Below are 16423 nucleotides of genomic sequence, written 5' to 3' on the forward strand. Positions count from 1 at the left end.
GATATTGGCTTCGTAGAATGAGTTTGGGATAGCTCCCTCCTTCTCTGTTTCTCTGAAGAGCTTGAGGAGTATGGGTATTAGTTCTTCTTTAAAGGTCTTATAGAATTCTGCTGTGAATCCATCTGGTCCTGGGCTTTTTTTTGTTGGAAGACTTTTGATAGCTTCCTGTATCTCATTATAGGATATTGGCTTATTTAATTGGTTAACTTCTTCTTTGCTCAGTTTGGGTAACTTGTATTTCTCTAAAAATGCATCCATTTCCGCCAGATTTTCTTCCTTTAGAGAGTATAGCTTTTGAAAGTAGTCTGTTAGAATTGTTTGGATATCTTGGGTGCGTGTTGTGATGTTTCCCGTGGCATCCCTAATCCTATTAATATGGGTTTCCTCTCTTCTTTTTTTAATTAATCTTGCCAATGGGCCATCAATTTTGTTTATTTTTTCAAAGAACCAGCTTTTTGTTTGGTTTATTTTGGTTATGGTTTTCTGATTTTCTAATTGGTTAATCTCTGCTCTCAATTTGGTTATCTGGCTTCGTCTAGTAGCTTTGGGTCCCATTTTTTCTTGTTTTTCTAGCTGTTTTAGTTGCAACATGAGATTATTTACTTGGTCTGTCTCCATTCTCTTGATGTGGGCACTGAGGGCAATAAATTTGCCCCTCAGGACTGCTTTTGCTGTGTCCCACAAGTTTCTTTGTGAGGTGTTTTCATTTTCATTGAGTTCTAGGAAATGCTTTATTTCTTCTCTGATCTCTTCTGTTACCCAGGCCTTGTTAAGGAGTGTGCTGTTCAATTTCCATGTATTAGAGAAATTTCTGCGGTATGCTTTGTTATTGAGAGCTAGCTTGATTCCACTGTGGTCAGATAGGATACAGGGGATTATGTCGATCCCTTTGTATTTGCTTAAGTTCCTTGAATGAACTATGATATGGTCTATTTTGGAGAAAGTTCCATGAGCTGCTGAGAAGAATGTGTACTGTGTTGTTTTAGGGTGAAATACTCGGTAGATGTCAGTTAATTCCGCTTGAAGTATGGCCTCACTTAATTCGGTAGCTTCTTTACCAATCCTCTGGTTGGTAGACCTGTCCTTTGGTGAGAGTGGCGTGTTAAAGTCTCCTAGTATTATCGTATTGGGATCTATTTTATTCTGTAAGTTTGAGAGCATTTGTTTAACATATCTGGGTGCACCAATATTTGGGGCATATAAGTTGATGATGGTTATATCCTCCTCTTGGATTGTTCCCTTTATTAATATGTAGTGTCCGTCCTTGTCTTTCTGTACTGATTTTAATGAAAAGTTTATTTTGTCAGATATCAGGATAGCTACACCTGCTTTCTTATTGGGGGAATTTGATTGGTAGATCCTTTTCCACCCCTTCACTCTGAGTTTGTTTGTATGTTTGGCTGAGAGGTGGGTCTCCTGAAGGCAACAGATGGATGGGTCTTGTTTTCTGATCCAGTCCTCAGTTCGTTTTCTTTTAATTGGCGAATTCAGCCCATTTATATTAAGAGAAAGTATAGAGAGATGCATTGTTGTCCCTGCCATTCCGTTTTCCTAAGTTTTTCTTCTTTCCTTTCCTCCTGTGCTTGCTCAGTTAGACTTTGAGTAATGCCTGTTTGGGGCAGGTCCCAGTTCCTGGTTGCTTTCTTCAGGTTGTGTCCCCCCTCTTAGAATTCTTTGTAATGCTGGCTTAATGTTTATGTATTCATTTAGTTTTTCTTTGCTATTAAAAGTTTTCAGTTCTCCATCGAATGTGAATGCTAGCTTTGCCGGGTATATCAGTCTGGGTTGGCAGTTATTGGCTCTCAGGGCTCGTATGGTGCTTTCCCAGGCTTTTCTTGCATTCATTGTTTGTGTGGAGAGATCTGCAGTGATTCTAATTTTTTTCCCGTTGTAGTATAGCTCCTTCTTCATTTTTGCTGCATGCAGGATTGTTTCCTTATTATTCAGATCCATCATTGTTACTATTATGTGCCTAGAAGTGTTTCTCCTGGGATCTTGCTTGTTGGGTGTTCGATAAGCTTTTGTGATGTAGTTAAGATGGTCGTTTTTGAGGTGGGGAAAATTTTCATTGACTATCTTGTTAAATAGGTGTTGCATTCCCTTGCTCTGGAATTCCTCACCTTCGTCCACTCCGATTATGCGAAGGTTAAATTTTTTAGCATTATCTGCTTGCTCTTGAATTTCCCTTTGGTTTAATTTGAGTGATTTTTCCATATCTGTCACTTTTTGGTCCAGTTGGTGTATTCTGTCTTCTGTATCTGACACTCTACCTTCCATTTCATTCACTCTGTTGACCGTGGCTTCTATTGTGGTTTGCATGGTGGAAATGGATCCCTTTATGGATTCAATGTTGGTTCTCAGAGTACTGATCTCACCTCTCAATGAGGTGATATCAGTATGCATTACCTCTAATTTGGCGTTTATCTCACTTCTTACTGAGGTTTGTGCAGCTTCTATTTTTGCATCCAATTTTTGTTTGATGTCCTGTATATCTTTTGATAGTTCATCCTTGTGCTCTTTCAATTTCTGATCCATTTCTCGCTTTATTTCTTGAGTCATTGCCTCCAGCAACCCTTGGATGTAGTTTTTGTCTTCCATTCCTGCTTTGCTCCCACTGGGGCTCTCCCCTGCGTGGCTGCTGGCTTTTGAGGTGAGCTTGCTGTCCTGGGTAGTGGTAAACCTTGTGATTTTTCTCTGTGATTTTCGCATGGGGGTTCAGGAGACTGCTCTTCAATCTTGTTTTGGTGTGTCTGTCTTTGCTTGGTTGCTGATTCTGTATTGGTAGAGAGAGTCTGTGCCTGATCTGGATTCTGTTGGGAGCCTATTTCCAGCTGCTATTCACTTAGGATTCTCAGCTCTCTGCTGTAGCAATTCCCGCCTTTGGAAGGGTTGAGCAGCCTGGACTGCTTGTGTTTTCTCCTGCGGGTGCTCTTGGGAAGATCAGATGCTCTGGATGCACTCTCCCAAATACTGGAGTCTGCTATGGGCTCCTGATGTGTTTTTGTTTGTTTGTTTTGGGCTGGTTGTGGGCTTGAACTCTAGGTTTGGGTGCTGTCCCTCAGCTCTTCAGCTCAGGGCTGGCACCCTACCATTTGAGCCACAGCCCCACTTCTGACCCTTTTTGCTTTGTTCAGGCGCCGGTCCCCTGGCCTGGTTCCGGCCCCAGCCTGGAGCGCGCTCGTTAGGCCTGTGCTAATGTGTATACCACCTTGGTTATGCAGCCTGGAGGACACAGTTCAAATTTCTTCTACTGTTGGTAGTCTTGACCCAGGGGCACTGTTCCTGGCTTGAGCATTTAAGTTCCCTTCCAAGGGCGCTCTTGCTCTGGCCTGGCCAGCAGAGTGTGCTCTACCGGCTGGTGGAGCTCTCGAACAGTTCCCAGTTTTAGTGGGTCCTGTGGTCCGGGTGTTGGGGTAGGGAGTCTAGGTCAGGGTCTGGGGATTCCCTCCAGCTCTGGTCTCCCTTGATGGATTCCCTGTCCCCTGATGGGTACTCACCCTGTAGGTCGTCAGTTGTTGTTGCAGTCCGTCAGTTGTTGTTGCAGTCCGAGTTCAGTTGGGGTGGTTGCGGGCTGGGTTGAGCGGCCCCCCGCCGGGTCGTTGCGATCGCGATTGGGCGGGTGGGTCTGCAGACAGGTCCCTTTGTGGCGCTGCTGGTGCCGGGCGGCTTTGGCGGGATGGAGCCTCTCCGCTCCGGTGGAGAGTGATGGGTGAGGTGGGATCCTCCTGGAGACTCCCGGCTGGTAGGTTTCTCTGTTCCTGGCGATCCGCTGTTCTGCAATCCGGTACCTGGTGATCTGCAAGCAGCCCCCTGTGTCTCTGTGGCTCCGGCAGCCCCCTGCTTGTAACATTTTTAAAAATAAAGTCAGTTGTGGGCTGGGAAGGTGGCTCAGTGGTAGAGTGCTTGCCTTGCATGCATGAGGCCCTGGGTTCGATTCCTCAGCACCACATAAACAAAAAGAAAAAAGCCGGAAGTGGTGCTGTGGCTCAAGTGGTCGAGCGCTAGCCTTGAGCTGAAGAGCTGAGGGACAGCACCCAGGCCCAGAGTTCAGGCCCCACGACCGGACCCAAAAAAAAATAAAATAAAGAAAGTCAGTTGTGATGCATAGAACATTCTCCTCCCCAACTATTCCTTTTTGCTATTTTTCTTTGATCAAGCAAATTAGAACCAATAGGAGGAAGAGATATTTTAGTCAAGAAAAGAAATATCTTACGTAGAAGTGCTTTTTCTTTTCTCTTTTTTGCCAGTCCTGAGGCTTGAACTCAGGGCCTGGGCACTCCCCCTGAGCTTCTTGTGCTCACAGCTAGCACTCTGCCACTTGAGCCACAGCGCCACTTCCAGCTTTTTTTGTTTATGTGGTACTGAGGAATCGAACCCAGGGCTTCATGCATGCTAGGCAGGCACTCTACCACTAAGCCACCTTCCCAGCCTTATAAATGCTTTTTCTTTCTTTCCTTTTTTCTTAGAAATGTAGACAAAGTTGGTGTCCTTTAGCCTCCACCTACTAGAAACCAAAACGCCTTGAATCCTTTCATTTTATTTCTCTGAGGTGATGAACCGCCCTGGGAATTACGTGGAGCCTACCATCGTGACAGGCCTTGCCCACGATGCGGCCATCGCGCACACGGAGACGTTTGCTCCCATTCTCTATGTCTTCAAATTCAAGGTAGACATTCATCCCGTTTCTCTAGTCTAAAGTTGAAGTAAATGAGAAGCTAGGGGGAAATGAAGGACGGTACGTTTCACTTGAGTAGCCCTTGGGAAAGCTTCTTAAAGTCACTGTGAGTGGGAAACATTTAAAGGTTCCAGGCTGCCAGGGAAACTGAGATGGGAATTGACTGGCGTTGCTGGTTATGGAAGGTATGCATTTGTGTCCTGTATTGCCTTAATCTAAGCCATAGAGGCAGCCTCTGTCTCTGTCTCTCTCTCTATTTCTCTGTGTCTGTCTGTCTGTCTGTCTCCCTCCCTCTCTCCCCCCCACCCCCCCCCCAGTCCCTTAGCCTTTTCATTTAAGGTTGGCACTCTACCTCTTGAGCCACAGCTCTTCTAGCTTATTTGGTGGTTAAATGGAGATAAGGGTCTCACAGACTTCCCTGCTGGGGTTGATTTTGAACTGTGATCTTCAGATCTCAGCCTCCTGAGTAACTAGGATTACAGGTGAACCACTGAGCCTGGTGAGGCAGGGTCTGTTAACACAGGAACTGGACAGTTGGACAGCCTGGCTGCGGGCCCATGAGCACACACAATGAGGAGGTAAAGGGCAGTGTAAAGATATACTTCTATAATCTGCAGTCGGGGACTGGGCTGTGGTTATTTTAACCTGAGGCAGGCCCTGGCCAAGTCAGCAAATATTTAGTTAGTTTTAAGATTTCAGAGACTGAATCCGGGTGTGAATGTGCCGTTGTGAGCAGGCAAATGATTGTAGGAATTGCGTCTTATTGTTTATTTATATCTTGCTTTAGGATGTATCTCCTTGTTCCATCTGTGAGACTTGTGAGTGTCATTTTGTGCTTTATGCTGTGTGAGTTTGATTTTGAGCTTTTGAGCAAATGTCCTTGCTTCTTGGGGTTTCAGTTGGCACATTTGTGAGTTGGTGATCGGTAGTATAAAAGTTGTGTCCTAGGGACTGAATAAATGCAAACATCAGTGTGCTGTACAGGATAAAAACTGAATACATATTATCCATTGTAGTTAGTAGCTTGACTGGAAGACTACTAAGCTTTGCTCCTTAAAGTAGAATTGAAGCAAAACCTCTATGAGTGTTACTTATTAATACATGATCCTGTCCTAAGAGAGGAACATAGAAATAGTAAAACTAGCTGGGCGCCGGTGGCTCACGCCTATAATCCTAGCTACTCAGGAGGCTGAGATCTGAGGATCGTGGTTCAAAGCCAGCCTGGGCAGAAAAGACTGTGAGACTCCTATCTCCAATAAACCACTAGAAAACTGGAAGTGGCGCTATAGCTCAAGTGGTAGATTGCTGGCCTTGAGCTGAAGAGCTGAGGGACAGCGCCCAGGCCCCAGGGGTTAAGCCCCATGACCAACAACAACAACAAAAAAAATAGTGAAACTAGTCAACTGGGATATTGGTTCTTGGATTACATCAATTAAATCAGATTAATGCCAGTGAACTTTGTGTGTGTGTGTGTGTGTGTGTGTGTGTGTGTGTGTGTGTCTGTGTGTGTGTGTGTCTGTGTATTTGCGTGTGCGTGATCTCTCACCTGCATACAATTAAATCAGATTAATGCCAGTGAACTTTGTGTGTGTGTGTGTGTGTGTGTGTGTGTGTGTCTGTCTGTCTGTGTGTGTCTGTGTCTGTGTGTGTGTGTCTGTGTGTGTGTCTCTGTGTGTCTGTGTATTTGCGTGTGCGTGATCTCTCACCTGCATACATATGTGTGAATACTGGGGATTGAACGCAAGGCCTTGGTCTTGTATTCTTCTTAGAGCTTAGTGGCTCAAGGCTGTCATTCTAATACTTGAGCTCTACCTGCACTTTTTTTTTATTTTGCTGGTTAATTGGAGATAAGAGAATCTCAGATTTGTCTGCCTGGGTTGGCTTTGAACCGTGATTCTCTTAGTCTCTTGAGTAGTTAGGATTCCAGGTGTGAGCCGTGAATATCCACTTACAGCAGTGAACTTTGACCTGAGCACTGTAACATCTAACAGCCTCCAACTGATGTCTGTTCTTTTAGAATGAAGAGGAGGTGTTTGCATGGAATAATGAAGTGAAACAGGGACTTTCTAGTAGCATCTTTACCAAGGATCTGGGCAGAATCTTCCGCTGGCTTGGGTATAGTTTTGTCTCTTTCAAACATTTATGTGGATCTCATTTGTGTGATGAGTGGACTTTGAAAAGATTGAATGGCTTTTTGTTTTTGTTTTTAACATTGATAGTCTTTGGGCTTCATCTTATTTTGATTTTTAAAGATTCCCTGTCATTCTCACCATGCCCCTCCTTCTACATAGACCCAAAGGTTCAGACTGCGGCATTGTCAATGTCAACATTCCAACCAGTGGTGCTGAGATCGGAGGCGCATTTGGTACGTAGGCAACCATTTCTCTTTTTCAAGTTGGGCTGGAAATTAACTTGCTTTACTTAGTATCTGCTTACGGTGTGTGTGTATTTATGTGTGATTGTGTTTCTGTACCAGCATTGGGACTTGAACACTGGGCCTGGGTGCTGTCGCTTAGCTCTTTTGTTCAAAGCACATGTTCTACCACTAGAGCCACAGCTCCACCTGTGGCTTTTTGTTGGTTATTTGGTGGTAAGAGTTACAAACTTTTCTGCCTTTTCTGCCTGGGCTGGCTTCTTAGGGAGATCCTGAGATCTCAGCAAACTAAGTAGCTATAATAGCAGGTGTGAGCCACAAGCACCCGGCAATAAGAGCTTTTAGAACAGTCATTAAGAAATTGAAACATGATTTTGTTTTCTGAGATGGCCTTATGTGATCTGTAACAAACAAAAAATGCCAAGTCCATTTTTGAGGTTACCGCCAGAGTCCTGTGTCTTCTGCTGAAATGTTGTATCAGGCCAGAGCAGAGGCCTCAATCCAAGATACGGAAACCCTGGAAGGGAGCAGTTGTTTCCTCAGGAGAAGATTTCATTCCCCCAAACCACTAAAAACCCCTGCTCCAGAGCCAGAAAACTTCACATACACTATTCTGTGTGTCTCTTTGCAGTGGGCATTACAAATATTAAGCAGATCTTTTTTTTTTCGTTTTTTTTTTTTTTTTTCTTTTTTGTAGACCAGGCTATCCCCAAACTCATAATCCTCTTGCCTTCGTCTGCTGAGTGCTGGGATTGTAAGTGTGCACTCTTGTGTCCTGCAAAACCATCACACTGTGCCACATACTATCTTTGTTAAATGAAATGCGCAATTGCTTTTCTTATTCTGGTCCGGATTTTCTTTTCTCTTAATAAACAATGAGTTATTAATGCTTAAACTTACAAATAGGCTTTTTCTTTTTAAAGAAATCCTTCCTTAACAAGCATATATGTTTTACTTATTAAAAATTATCCAGAGTTTTTTTTCTTGTGTTTTTTTTGTTGTTGTTGTTTGGTATAGAATTACTGTTCATGGTGCAGGTGTGAAGTTTCCCTTTCAGCCCTGTCTTCTGCCGTGTGTGTGTGTGTGTGTGTGTGTGTGTGTGTGTGTGTGTGTGTGTGTGTTTGTGTGTGCGTGTGTGTCCTTGCTCCACTCTGGACCTTTAGTCTCAGTGTTAGCCCATGTGTGCTCATTCTGTCTGGGTGCCCCTTTTTTCTTAGAGTTGTGAAAACATCTTGTAATGGAAAAAGCAATCTACTTCCATTTTCTTTCTCCTTGCTTCCCGCAGGTGACCTTGGCAGTACTGGGTTTGGATTCAGGCCTTGTCATGACACTTCCTGAGCACTGCCATTTGAGCCATGACTCTAGCATTTTTTGTTCTAGTTGTTTGTTTATTTTTGAGCAAAGGATCTTGTCTTTTCTCTCCTCTCTGGCTAGCCTGGACCACGAACCTCCTGTTTCTGCCTTCTGTGTAGCTAGAATGACAGGTTTGCAGCCACAATGCCCAGTTTTTTATTGTTTTATTTAGGTCTGGGCTGGCCTCTTTCTGTGGTTCTACCCATCTTAGGTTTCCAAGTAGCTACGATTATAGGCATAAGCCCCAACACACTCGAGACTCATTTTAAAAATTATATACATTCAACACATATGCATTATCTAATATGTATATATTTACATGTCAGAAAATCAGAATATTTAGATAAGCATTAGGAAAAGAAAATTCTGTTTCCAATGTCTCAAGGTTTCCATGCACAACATTTTAATTATACAGTTAATGTTATTTTTCTTCTGTTTTTTGATGCTTTTCCTCGTAACTCCATCTACTTTCTGTACCCTCTCATGTCCCTTTTCTGTGTGTTTTGGCGTGGGGTGTGTGGAAATTTCTGTGGGCTGAGTGGAAGTAGGGAAGGGTGCTTTCCTTCTCCCTTTATCCGTACCAAGTAAGTGCCGGAGAGAGCATGAGCTCCTAAGACCTAAGATGCCGGCTTCCTCTGTTTCCAGGGGGAGAGAAGCACACGGGCGGGGGCAGGGAGTCCGGCAGCGACGCCTGGAAGCAGTACATGAGGCGCTCCACCTGGTAAGGAGGAGCCTGGGGGTCGGGGGGGGACTGGGGGGGGGGGGCTCCAACCTGGGGAATGTGCTGTCACCTCCTACTTTGTGTTGTTGCGGCTCGGTTTCACTTCATTTTAGTTTGCATTCCACAGCTCTCTCCTTTTAGACCATTGGTTTGCACTACAGTTTTGAACATCCGTAGTGTAGAATGCATGCTCCAAGGTCAGAAAAATTGTGAGCCCTGGATTATAGGATGAGCCACCATCACCCGTTTTTGATGCCAGTTTTTGGTGTTTTTGATGCCAGTACTGGGACTTGAACTTGGGGCCTTATTCTCTTTCTTGGCTTTTTGCTCACTGCTGGCTCTCTATCACGTGAGCCATAGCTCTATTTCTGGCTTTTTTTTTTTGGTGGTGGTTAACAGGAGGTAAGAGTCTCATGGGTTTGTCTGCCCTGATCAGGTCTCAGCCTCCTGAGTAGCTAGGTTTACAGGTGTGAGCCACTGAACCTGGCATAGAAATAGCTTTGATTGCTGGGCACTGGTGGCCAACATTTTTAATCCTCGCTATTCAGGAGGCTGAGATCTGAGGATCATGGTTTGAAGCCAGCCTGGGCAGGAAAGTCTGTGAGACTCTTAATTCCAGTTAACCTCCAAAGAGCCAGAAGTGGAGCCGTGGCTCAAGTGGTAGAGTGCTACCCTTGAGAGAGAGGAAAAAAAAAAAAAAAGCTCAGTGACAGTGCCCAGGTTCTGAGTTCAAGCCCCAGGACTGGCGCCAAAGAAAAAAGAAAACAAAATAGCTTTTCTCTAAGTGTAGAATGTGGGTGCAGGGCCATGTGGACTGTGTTGTAAAGGGGTGTTGCGAGGACCCCAGGGCCAGTGTCCAAGTGCACTCCCTGCTTCTTGCGGGTGCTGTGCCCTGGCTGGCTTCGTCGGCCTGGCGCTTGCAGCCTTAGCCACAGTGGCCGGGCTGAGAGCCTCTGAGGGGCGTGGACAATGCTTACCAAGTCCCACGCACGCAGTGCTGCTGCTGGCTTTGCCTTTTTTGAATCAGTGATATTCCTTGAGGTGAACACTTAGTGATGACTTTTCTGAACCTTTGAGTGGGGTTGATTTTCCTCTCAGGAAAAGAACCAGGTGATCCTCCAGCTGGCGAGCTACAAAGAAGCTTCTATTTCCTATATTATCATCATTTATTTTCTTTCTGTCCAACTAAGGATATTTGCCCCCCCTACTCCTATAATCCAGTAAACCATTTATTGAAAGAGAGACAAAGTGACAGTTTTTACATTCTGTGTCCTACTTAAAAGAAAAGCTGAGTTAGGAGTGTGTGCATTGTGACTTCCACCCTCGTTTTTGGGCTTTTCTTTTGTAAAGCTGAATTCATAGTAACGTCTTTTTTTTTGTTCGGTCATGGGGCTTGAACTCTGGGCCTGGGTGCTGTGTCTCAGCTCTTTAGCTCAAAGCTAGTGCTTTACTTCTTAAGCCATAGCGCCACTTCCAGTTTTCTAGTGGTTTATTGGAGATAAGAGTCTCACAGACTTTCCTGCCTGGGCTGGCTTTGAACTGTGATCCTCAGATCTCAGCCCCCTGAGTAGCTAGGATTACGGATGTGAGCACCAGTGCCCGGCTACTAATATTCTCTTGTATCCTGTTTTTTCCCCATGAATTTACAGCTTAACATAAGGACAACTGCATTTTTTTAGTAGCACGAAAGTCTTCTGTATCATGAAAGTGATGTCTGTCTAACTCTGTTTCTGTTAGCACCATCAACTACAGCAAGGACCTTCCACTAGCCCAAGGAATCAAGTTTCAGTGACATGGTTCACACAAGTTGGTTACACTGAGGCATTCCCGAGGCTGCACCAAGGAAGACCGACCAAGAAAATGGGGATTTACCCTGAATAAATGCAGCTTTTGGAACATGATTGTGACGAATTATTTCTAAGGACCCCGAATCCCTGGTAAATCAAGATAGTCGTTGTTAAACAAGTCAGAATAAAATGTTTATAACACGAAGCCACATTAAAAACCCCCACAACACCAGGTTGGATGGATCTTCATGTCACAGCTGTCTGTTGTGTTTCTCAGAGTCACTCACTTGGTAAGTAGTGGCCGTGTACGCCATGCGCCGATCCCCGGTGTGCAGGTCCCAGTTCAGTGTGGCTGCTGCTCAGCCTTATTCTGCTTCCCTTTGCTGCTCTTCTATTTTACAGCCTCTTCCCTGGATACTGTATTTCCCCACTAGTCCATGGTTTGTTTTGTACTGGAGTACTTTCTGCAAAGTCTGTCTCACTGATTGTTTTGAAGGTAACTGGGAGAGGAGGTTTTTGTTTTTTTTTTAACCTATAAGAGCCCAGGAAGCCAGCCAGGTCACAACATTGGCAAGAAGCGGGAATGACACTCCAACAGGAAGATACTTAATCCTCAGGCTGATTGGGTATAGGATTCTGGATTGAAAAGAGTCTTTCCCCTCTATTGGACAGTCTCCATGGCATTGGTATTTTAGTTATTAATCAATGTGATTTTGAATATATGTTATGATTTCCGATTCCCAGCTGACAAATGAATTTTTGTCCCTGTTACATTCAGTTTAGAATCCTTCACATGTATCTAAGTGATCATTAGACCTAATCTTCTTATTTTTTATTTTATTTGCTGGTATTGGCATTTAAACTCAGGGTCTCAAGCCCTTTGGTTTATTAGTTGACTCTACCACTTGAGCCACACCTCCAGCCTTGCTTTTTGCTGATTAATTGGAGTTGCACAGACTGATTTATTTATTGTTACTATAAAGGTGATGTACAGAGGGGTTACAGTTAGGTAAGTCAGGTAGTGAGTACATTTCTTTTTGAACAGTGTCACCTCTCCCAGTTTTTCCCCTGGCCCTCCCCCACAAGTTGTATAGTTCATTTTCCAGTGTCTAGTGAGTGTCACGGTTTCATTTGTTCACCTTTTTCTCACCATTTCTTTTTTTTTTTTTTGGGTCCGGTTGTGGGGCCTGAACTCTGGGCCTGGGCACTGTCCCTCAGCTCTTCAGTTCAAGGCTAGTGCTCTACCACTTGAGCCACAGCGCCACTTCCGGCTGTTTTCTTTTTGCTTATGTGGTGCTGAGGAATCGAACCCAGGGCCTCGAGCATGCAAGGCAAGCGCTCTACCACTGAGCCACCTTCCCAGCCCCAAAATATCATGTTCCATTTTTTTTTTTGTCGGTCGTGGGGCTTGAACTCTGGGCCTGGGCGCTGTCCCTCAGCTCTTCAGCTCAAGGCGAGCGCTCTACCACTTGAGCTACAGCGCCACTTTCTCACCATTTCTTGCACAGACCTTTTATCCAGGCTGTCATCAAGCTGAGATGCTCACATCTCAGCCTCCTGAACAGTTAGGATTACAGGCATAAGCCGTGGCACCTGGTTTTTTTTTTTTTTTTAACTTTTTTTAGTCCTGTCATGGGGCCTGAACTCGGCCTGGGCGCTGTCCCTCAGCTCTTCAGCTCAAGGCTAGCGCTCTACCACTTGAGCCACAGTGCTACCTCCGGCTTTTTTCTTTTTGCTTATATGGTGCTGAGGAATTGAACCCAGGGCCTCGAGCATGCAAGGCAAGCGCTCTACCACTGAGCCACCTTCCCAGCCCTTTTTTAAACTTCTTATCTCTAATACGGATATGGCAGTTTGCTTCTCTGTTACCTGCTTCGTCAGCAAAGGGATAAGTTTTGGAAAGCCGGATTGTTAGACTTAAAAAAATCCTGAAGGGCTGGGAAGGTGGCTCAATGGTAGAGCACTTGCCTTACATGCATGCCATGGCCTTGGGTTCGATTCCTCAGCACCACATAAGCAGAAAAAAAAAAAGCCAGAAGACAAAACGCAAATGAATCAGTCCTTAGAGGTCAGCCTCAAAGAGCAAACTACTGGAGACTATGTTATCTAGAGGCTGATTACTTTCACAGGTAGATTAGATATGAAACACAGGTCCAACAACCATTTCCATTTTGCTATTTGCTTGCAAATCCTTCCAGATTGGCAGAACTCTGCATGACATTGGTGCCTTTGTCATACTGACCTGTAGGTGGCACTGCTGACTAAACCTCTCCATTGAGCAACATACATTGAGCTGTTTTGTCTGGGAAGGAGGTGAACTCAGCCTCCTGCTTTTCTGAGCTGCCTTTCCCTGCACTGTTCCTATCCTATCTCCTATAGCCTTTTTCCGAAATGTGAAAGAGGAAAACAACGTTTGCCTATAATTGCAGATTTCAGTCTTCTCTTTTGAATTAGATGTAATTAAGTTGTTTTATGTTCTATTATCCTGTCCTTTCTAGAACTGGTTCTGACTGAGGGCTCACATTCTTGGTTGGCTTTTCACTTGAGGCTGGTCCTCAACTACCTGAGGAATGCCTCCACTTCGAGGCTTTGCTGATTAATTGGAGATAAGTCCCTTGGATTTGTCTCCTCAGGCTGTCTTCAAATCTCGAGCCTCAGATCTCAGCCTCTTTAGTAGCTAGGATTACAGCACTCAGCTACCAGTCGCCACCCATCCTTAGTGATCACGCCAAGTTTTCATTTTGAACAGCTTCATAGGGCATTCTTCAAAAATACTTAATGTAAACCCATTAATTTTTATGACAATCCTACAGAGCAGATACTGGAATGGTTCTCATTTCATTGAAAAGAAAGAGATACAGAGAGTTTAAGGAATTTATCCCATGTGATACACAGCTGATACATGATAGGGCTGAGATTTGAATCTAAGTAGCCAGATTGGTGAATGTAAATAGTGCACTGGAAATGGTGGCGCTCTTAATTGTGCTCTTAATTGATGCGCCTATTTTAGGCTTCCCATCTTAAGCTGGGATTACAAGCATTTACCGCTACACTGCATTTCTGTTGACATGGAGTTTCAAGAAATTATCTGCCTGGGTTTCCTTGAACCATAAGCCACCTGATCTCAGGTGGCTAGGATGTCACGTAGCTAGGATGACATGCACGGGCCACTATATCTAGCTGTAGATTGAGAAGAGGGTCTCACATTTTCTTTTGGGCTGAGCTAGACCTTGAACCCTAATTCTCCTGTTCTTAGCCTCCCTAGTAGCTAGGATTTAAAACCCACTAGTGCTTACTTAACATTTTTTTTTTAACATCACAAACTTAAAATTGCAACTATAGTAGTTAGAACTTTTCCCCCCTTTAAATTATTTGAGAATGTCTTGTCAATCTGATACTCCATTATTCCCAAAACTTTCCAAGATAGATTGTGATGACATTTCCCGTGAAACTGCAAAACAACCGTGAAAGTCAGAATGATTGTATTGCTAGGCAGCATTTAAATTTCAGATTTCAATCAACCAGTCTTTAGTTCGGGAGGCCTGGTGGCAAAGAAGTAGCTGTTCTATGTTGAGAGCTTGGAGTAGAGGCTGAGGAAAACCAGCTGCCCCTCAGCTCCACCTGCTGGCGGGAATGTCCTTCCTGCTCCCTGATCGCCTGCCCCTTAGTGCTTCACCTGGAGTCAGCTGACATCTTTTCAGAGATGATCATCACCCAGCCTGCAGTGAGAAACCCAAGCAGCACCTGTCTTCTGAGAGCAGCCCTTCAGCGGAAAACTCCAAGTTGGTGAGGAGGTGGAGGGGATGACTGGACCATGGGACAGTTGGCCATGCCAGCAGAGACACAAAAGCCTTTGGGCAGTCAGTGGGCAGGATGGAAAGCGGGGTGATGGAAGGGAAGTGGAAGTCAGGGAGCAGGCATGACCTGAGTGTGAGCTTCTGGCATGCACGACCTCTCTGCTCATTTCCTACTCTCTGGCTCAGTGCCTTTTCATGTTATGGTCTTAGGGCTGTCAGGAAACCTGGATTTCATTCCCAGCCCTGGGGTGTAGAGCACTGGGAAGGCCATCTCTCTTCCCAGGCCTCATATTCTCCCATCACCTACATACTTTTCTTCTCAAAGAAGTACAAATGTGATACTGAATGCAGAAGCTTTCTGTGTCATGAGTGCTAGACACCTGGTGTTATTGGGGGAGGTGCTTGGTGTTTCCTGCTTTCTGTGCAGAGCTGGTCCTGGCCTAGATCTTCCCTGGGGCACTAGCTTTATAAAGAGAGAGGCCCAGAAGTCTGATGTGGGTGCTGATGACTCACATTTACAATTCTTGCTCCCTAACTCAGGACAGCTGACATCTGAAGAATCATAGTTTGAGGCCAGTGCAGGCCAGAACTGCTTTCTAGACTCCATCTCCAACATAAGTAGCAAAAAGCAAGGGTGGAGCTGGAGCTGAAGTGATAGATCTCCTCCAGCAAAGCAAGCAAGCCAGGCAAGCAGAAGGCTCTAAGTGAAAATCCCAGCACTGACTAGAAGTCTGGACAGTTGGGGCTTACTGACAATGCAAGCTTCATTTTTTTTTAGCAAACAAAGCCTAAAGGAGTTCACAGACTTTGGGTTTAGTCTTTTATTTGGCAGTCAAAGACCTTGGAGGTTTAGAAAAGTGACAAGACAGAGAAAAGAACTTGGGTCTCTACTGGTAGGTAAGGGCCCTGGAGGAAAGCCGGTGCCGTGGCTGTCTCCCACCTTTATTGTGTCCTTCCTAGCAGAGAGGGCAGGAAGGAAACCCTTGTGAATTTGTTTCCTGCTTTCAGGACAAGACAGGAAGTTCAGAGAGCATTTTAGAAAAATCTGTCTGCAGTTCACAGCAATCCTCATTCCAAAGAGACATCTGCAGGGGAGGTAGATTCGAGGCTTGAACTTGTTTGATCTTGGATTGCAGTGAGCTGAACACCTTTTGATTGACTTTGAAACTCTTTGTCTGGAATTCAAAAAATGTGTTTCTGGTTATTTTTCTGTTGCAGAGATCAATTTCTCTTTCCTGGGTTCCTTTAAAAGATTAAAATTTTCTCTATTGCCTAGGTAAACTTTTCTCATGTAAGTAATTTCCTTGAGACTGGAATGGTTTTTTATTCTCAATACTGAAACTTCCCTTTATATACTGATTGCCTAAGTATGTTTAGCATATCTTCTTAGACATGAGCAAATAAGGAAAGTCTATCTTTATTATTGTTATTGTTATTATTATTATTCACTGCCTGTCCTGGGGCTTGAACTCAGGGCCTGGGCACTGTCCTTGACTTTTCTGCTCAAGGATGGCTCTCTACTATTTGAGCCACTCCACTTCTGGCTTATTTTTATTATCTTTAAATAGTTGTACAAAGGGATTGCCATTTTACAAAGTGTTTGTGAATTCAGTACATCTTGATCATGTTACCCTTTCAACGTTCTCTCCCTCCTTCCTGCCCCTTCCTTTGCTTTTAATTTTGTAGTATATGCAATGAATTCTTGACCACATTCTC

The 16423-nt window shown here is 44.5% G+C and overlaps 1 protein-coding gene across 2 annotated transcripts in view; it reads left to right on the forward strand.

Moving 5' to 3' along the window:
- Window positions 1-16423, forward strand: part of Aldh7a1 (aldehyde dehydrogenase 7 family member A1) — a 54203-nt gene that overhangs the window by 26633 nt on the left and 11147 nt on the right. Inside the window, exons 14-18 of one of the 2 annotated variants that reach the window (XM_042674669.1) lie at window positions 4550-4666; window positions 6693-6790; window positions 6967-7040; window positions 9048-9123; window positions 10861-10919. In XM_042674669.1, coding sequence (XP_042530603.1) covers window positions 4550-4666; window positions 6693-6790; window positions 6967-7040; window positions 9048-9123; window positions 10861-10915 — 420 coding nt within the window. In that variant the 3' untranslated portion in view covers window positions 10916-10919. Of the gene's footprint in view, window positions 1-4549; window positions 4667-6692; window positions 6791-6966; window positions 7041-9047; window positions 9124-10860; window positions 11113-16423 lie in introns of those variants that run through there. The other variant, XM_042674668.1, reaches the window with a different exon arrangement.

Source organism: Dipodomys spectabilis, unplaced genomic scaffold (genome assembly GCF_019054845.1).
Source record: "Dipodomys spectabilis isolate Male_0828 unplaced genomic scaffold, ASM1905484v1 ptg000019l, whole genome shotgun sequence".
NCBI classification, from domain to species: Eukaryota; Metazoa; Chordata; class Mammalia; order Rodentia; family Heteromyidae; genus Dipodomys; species Dipodomys spectabilis.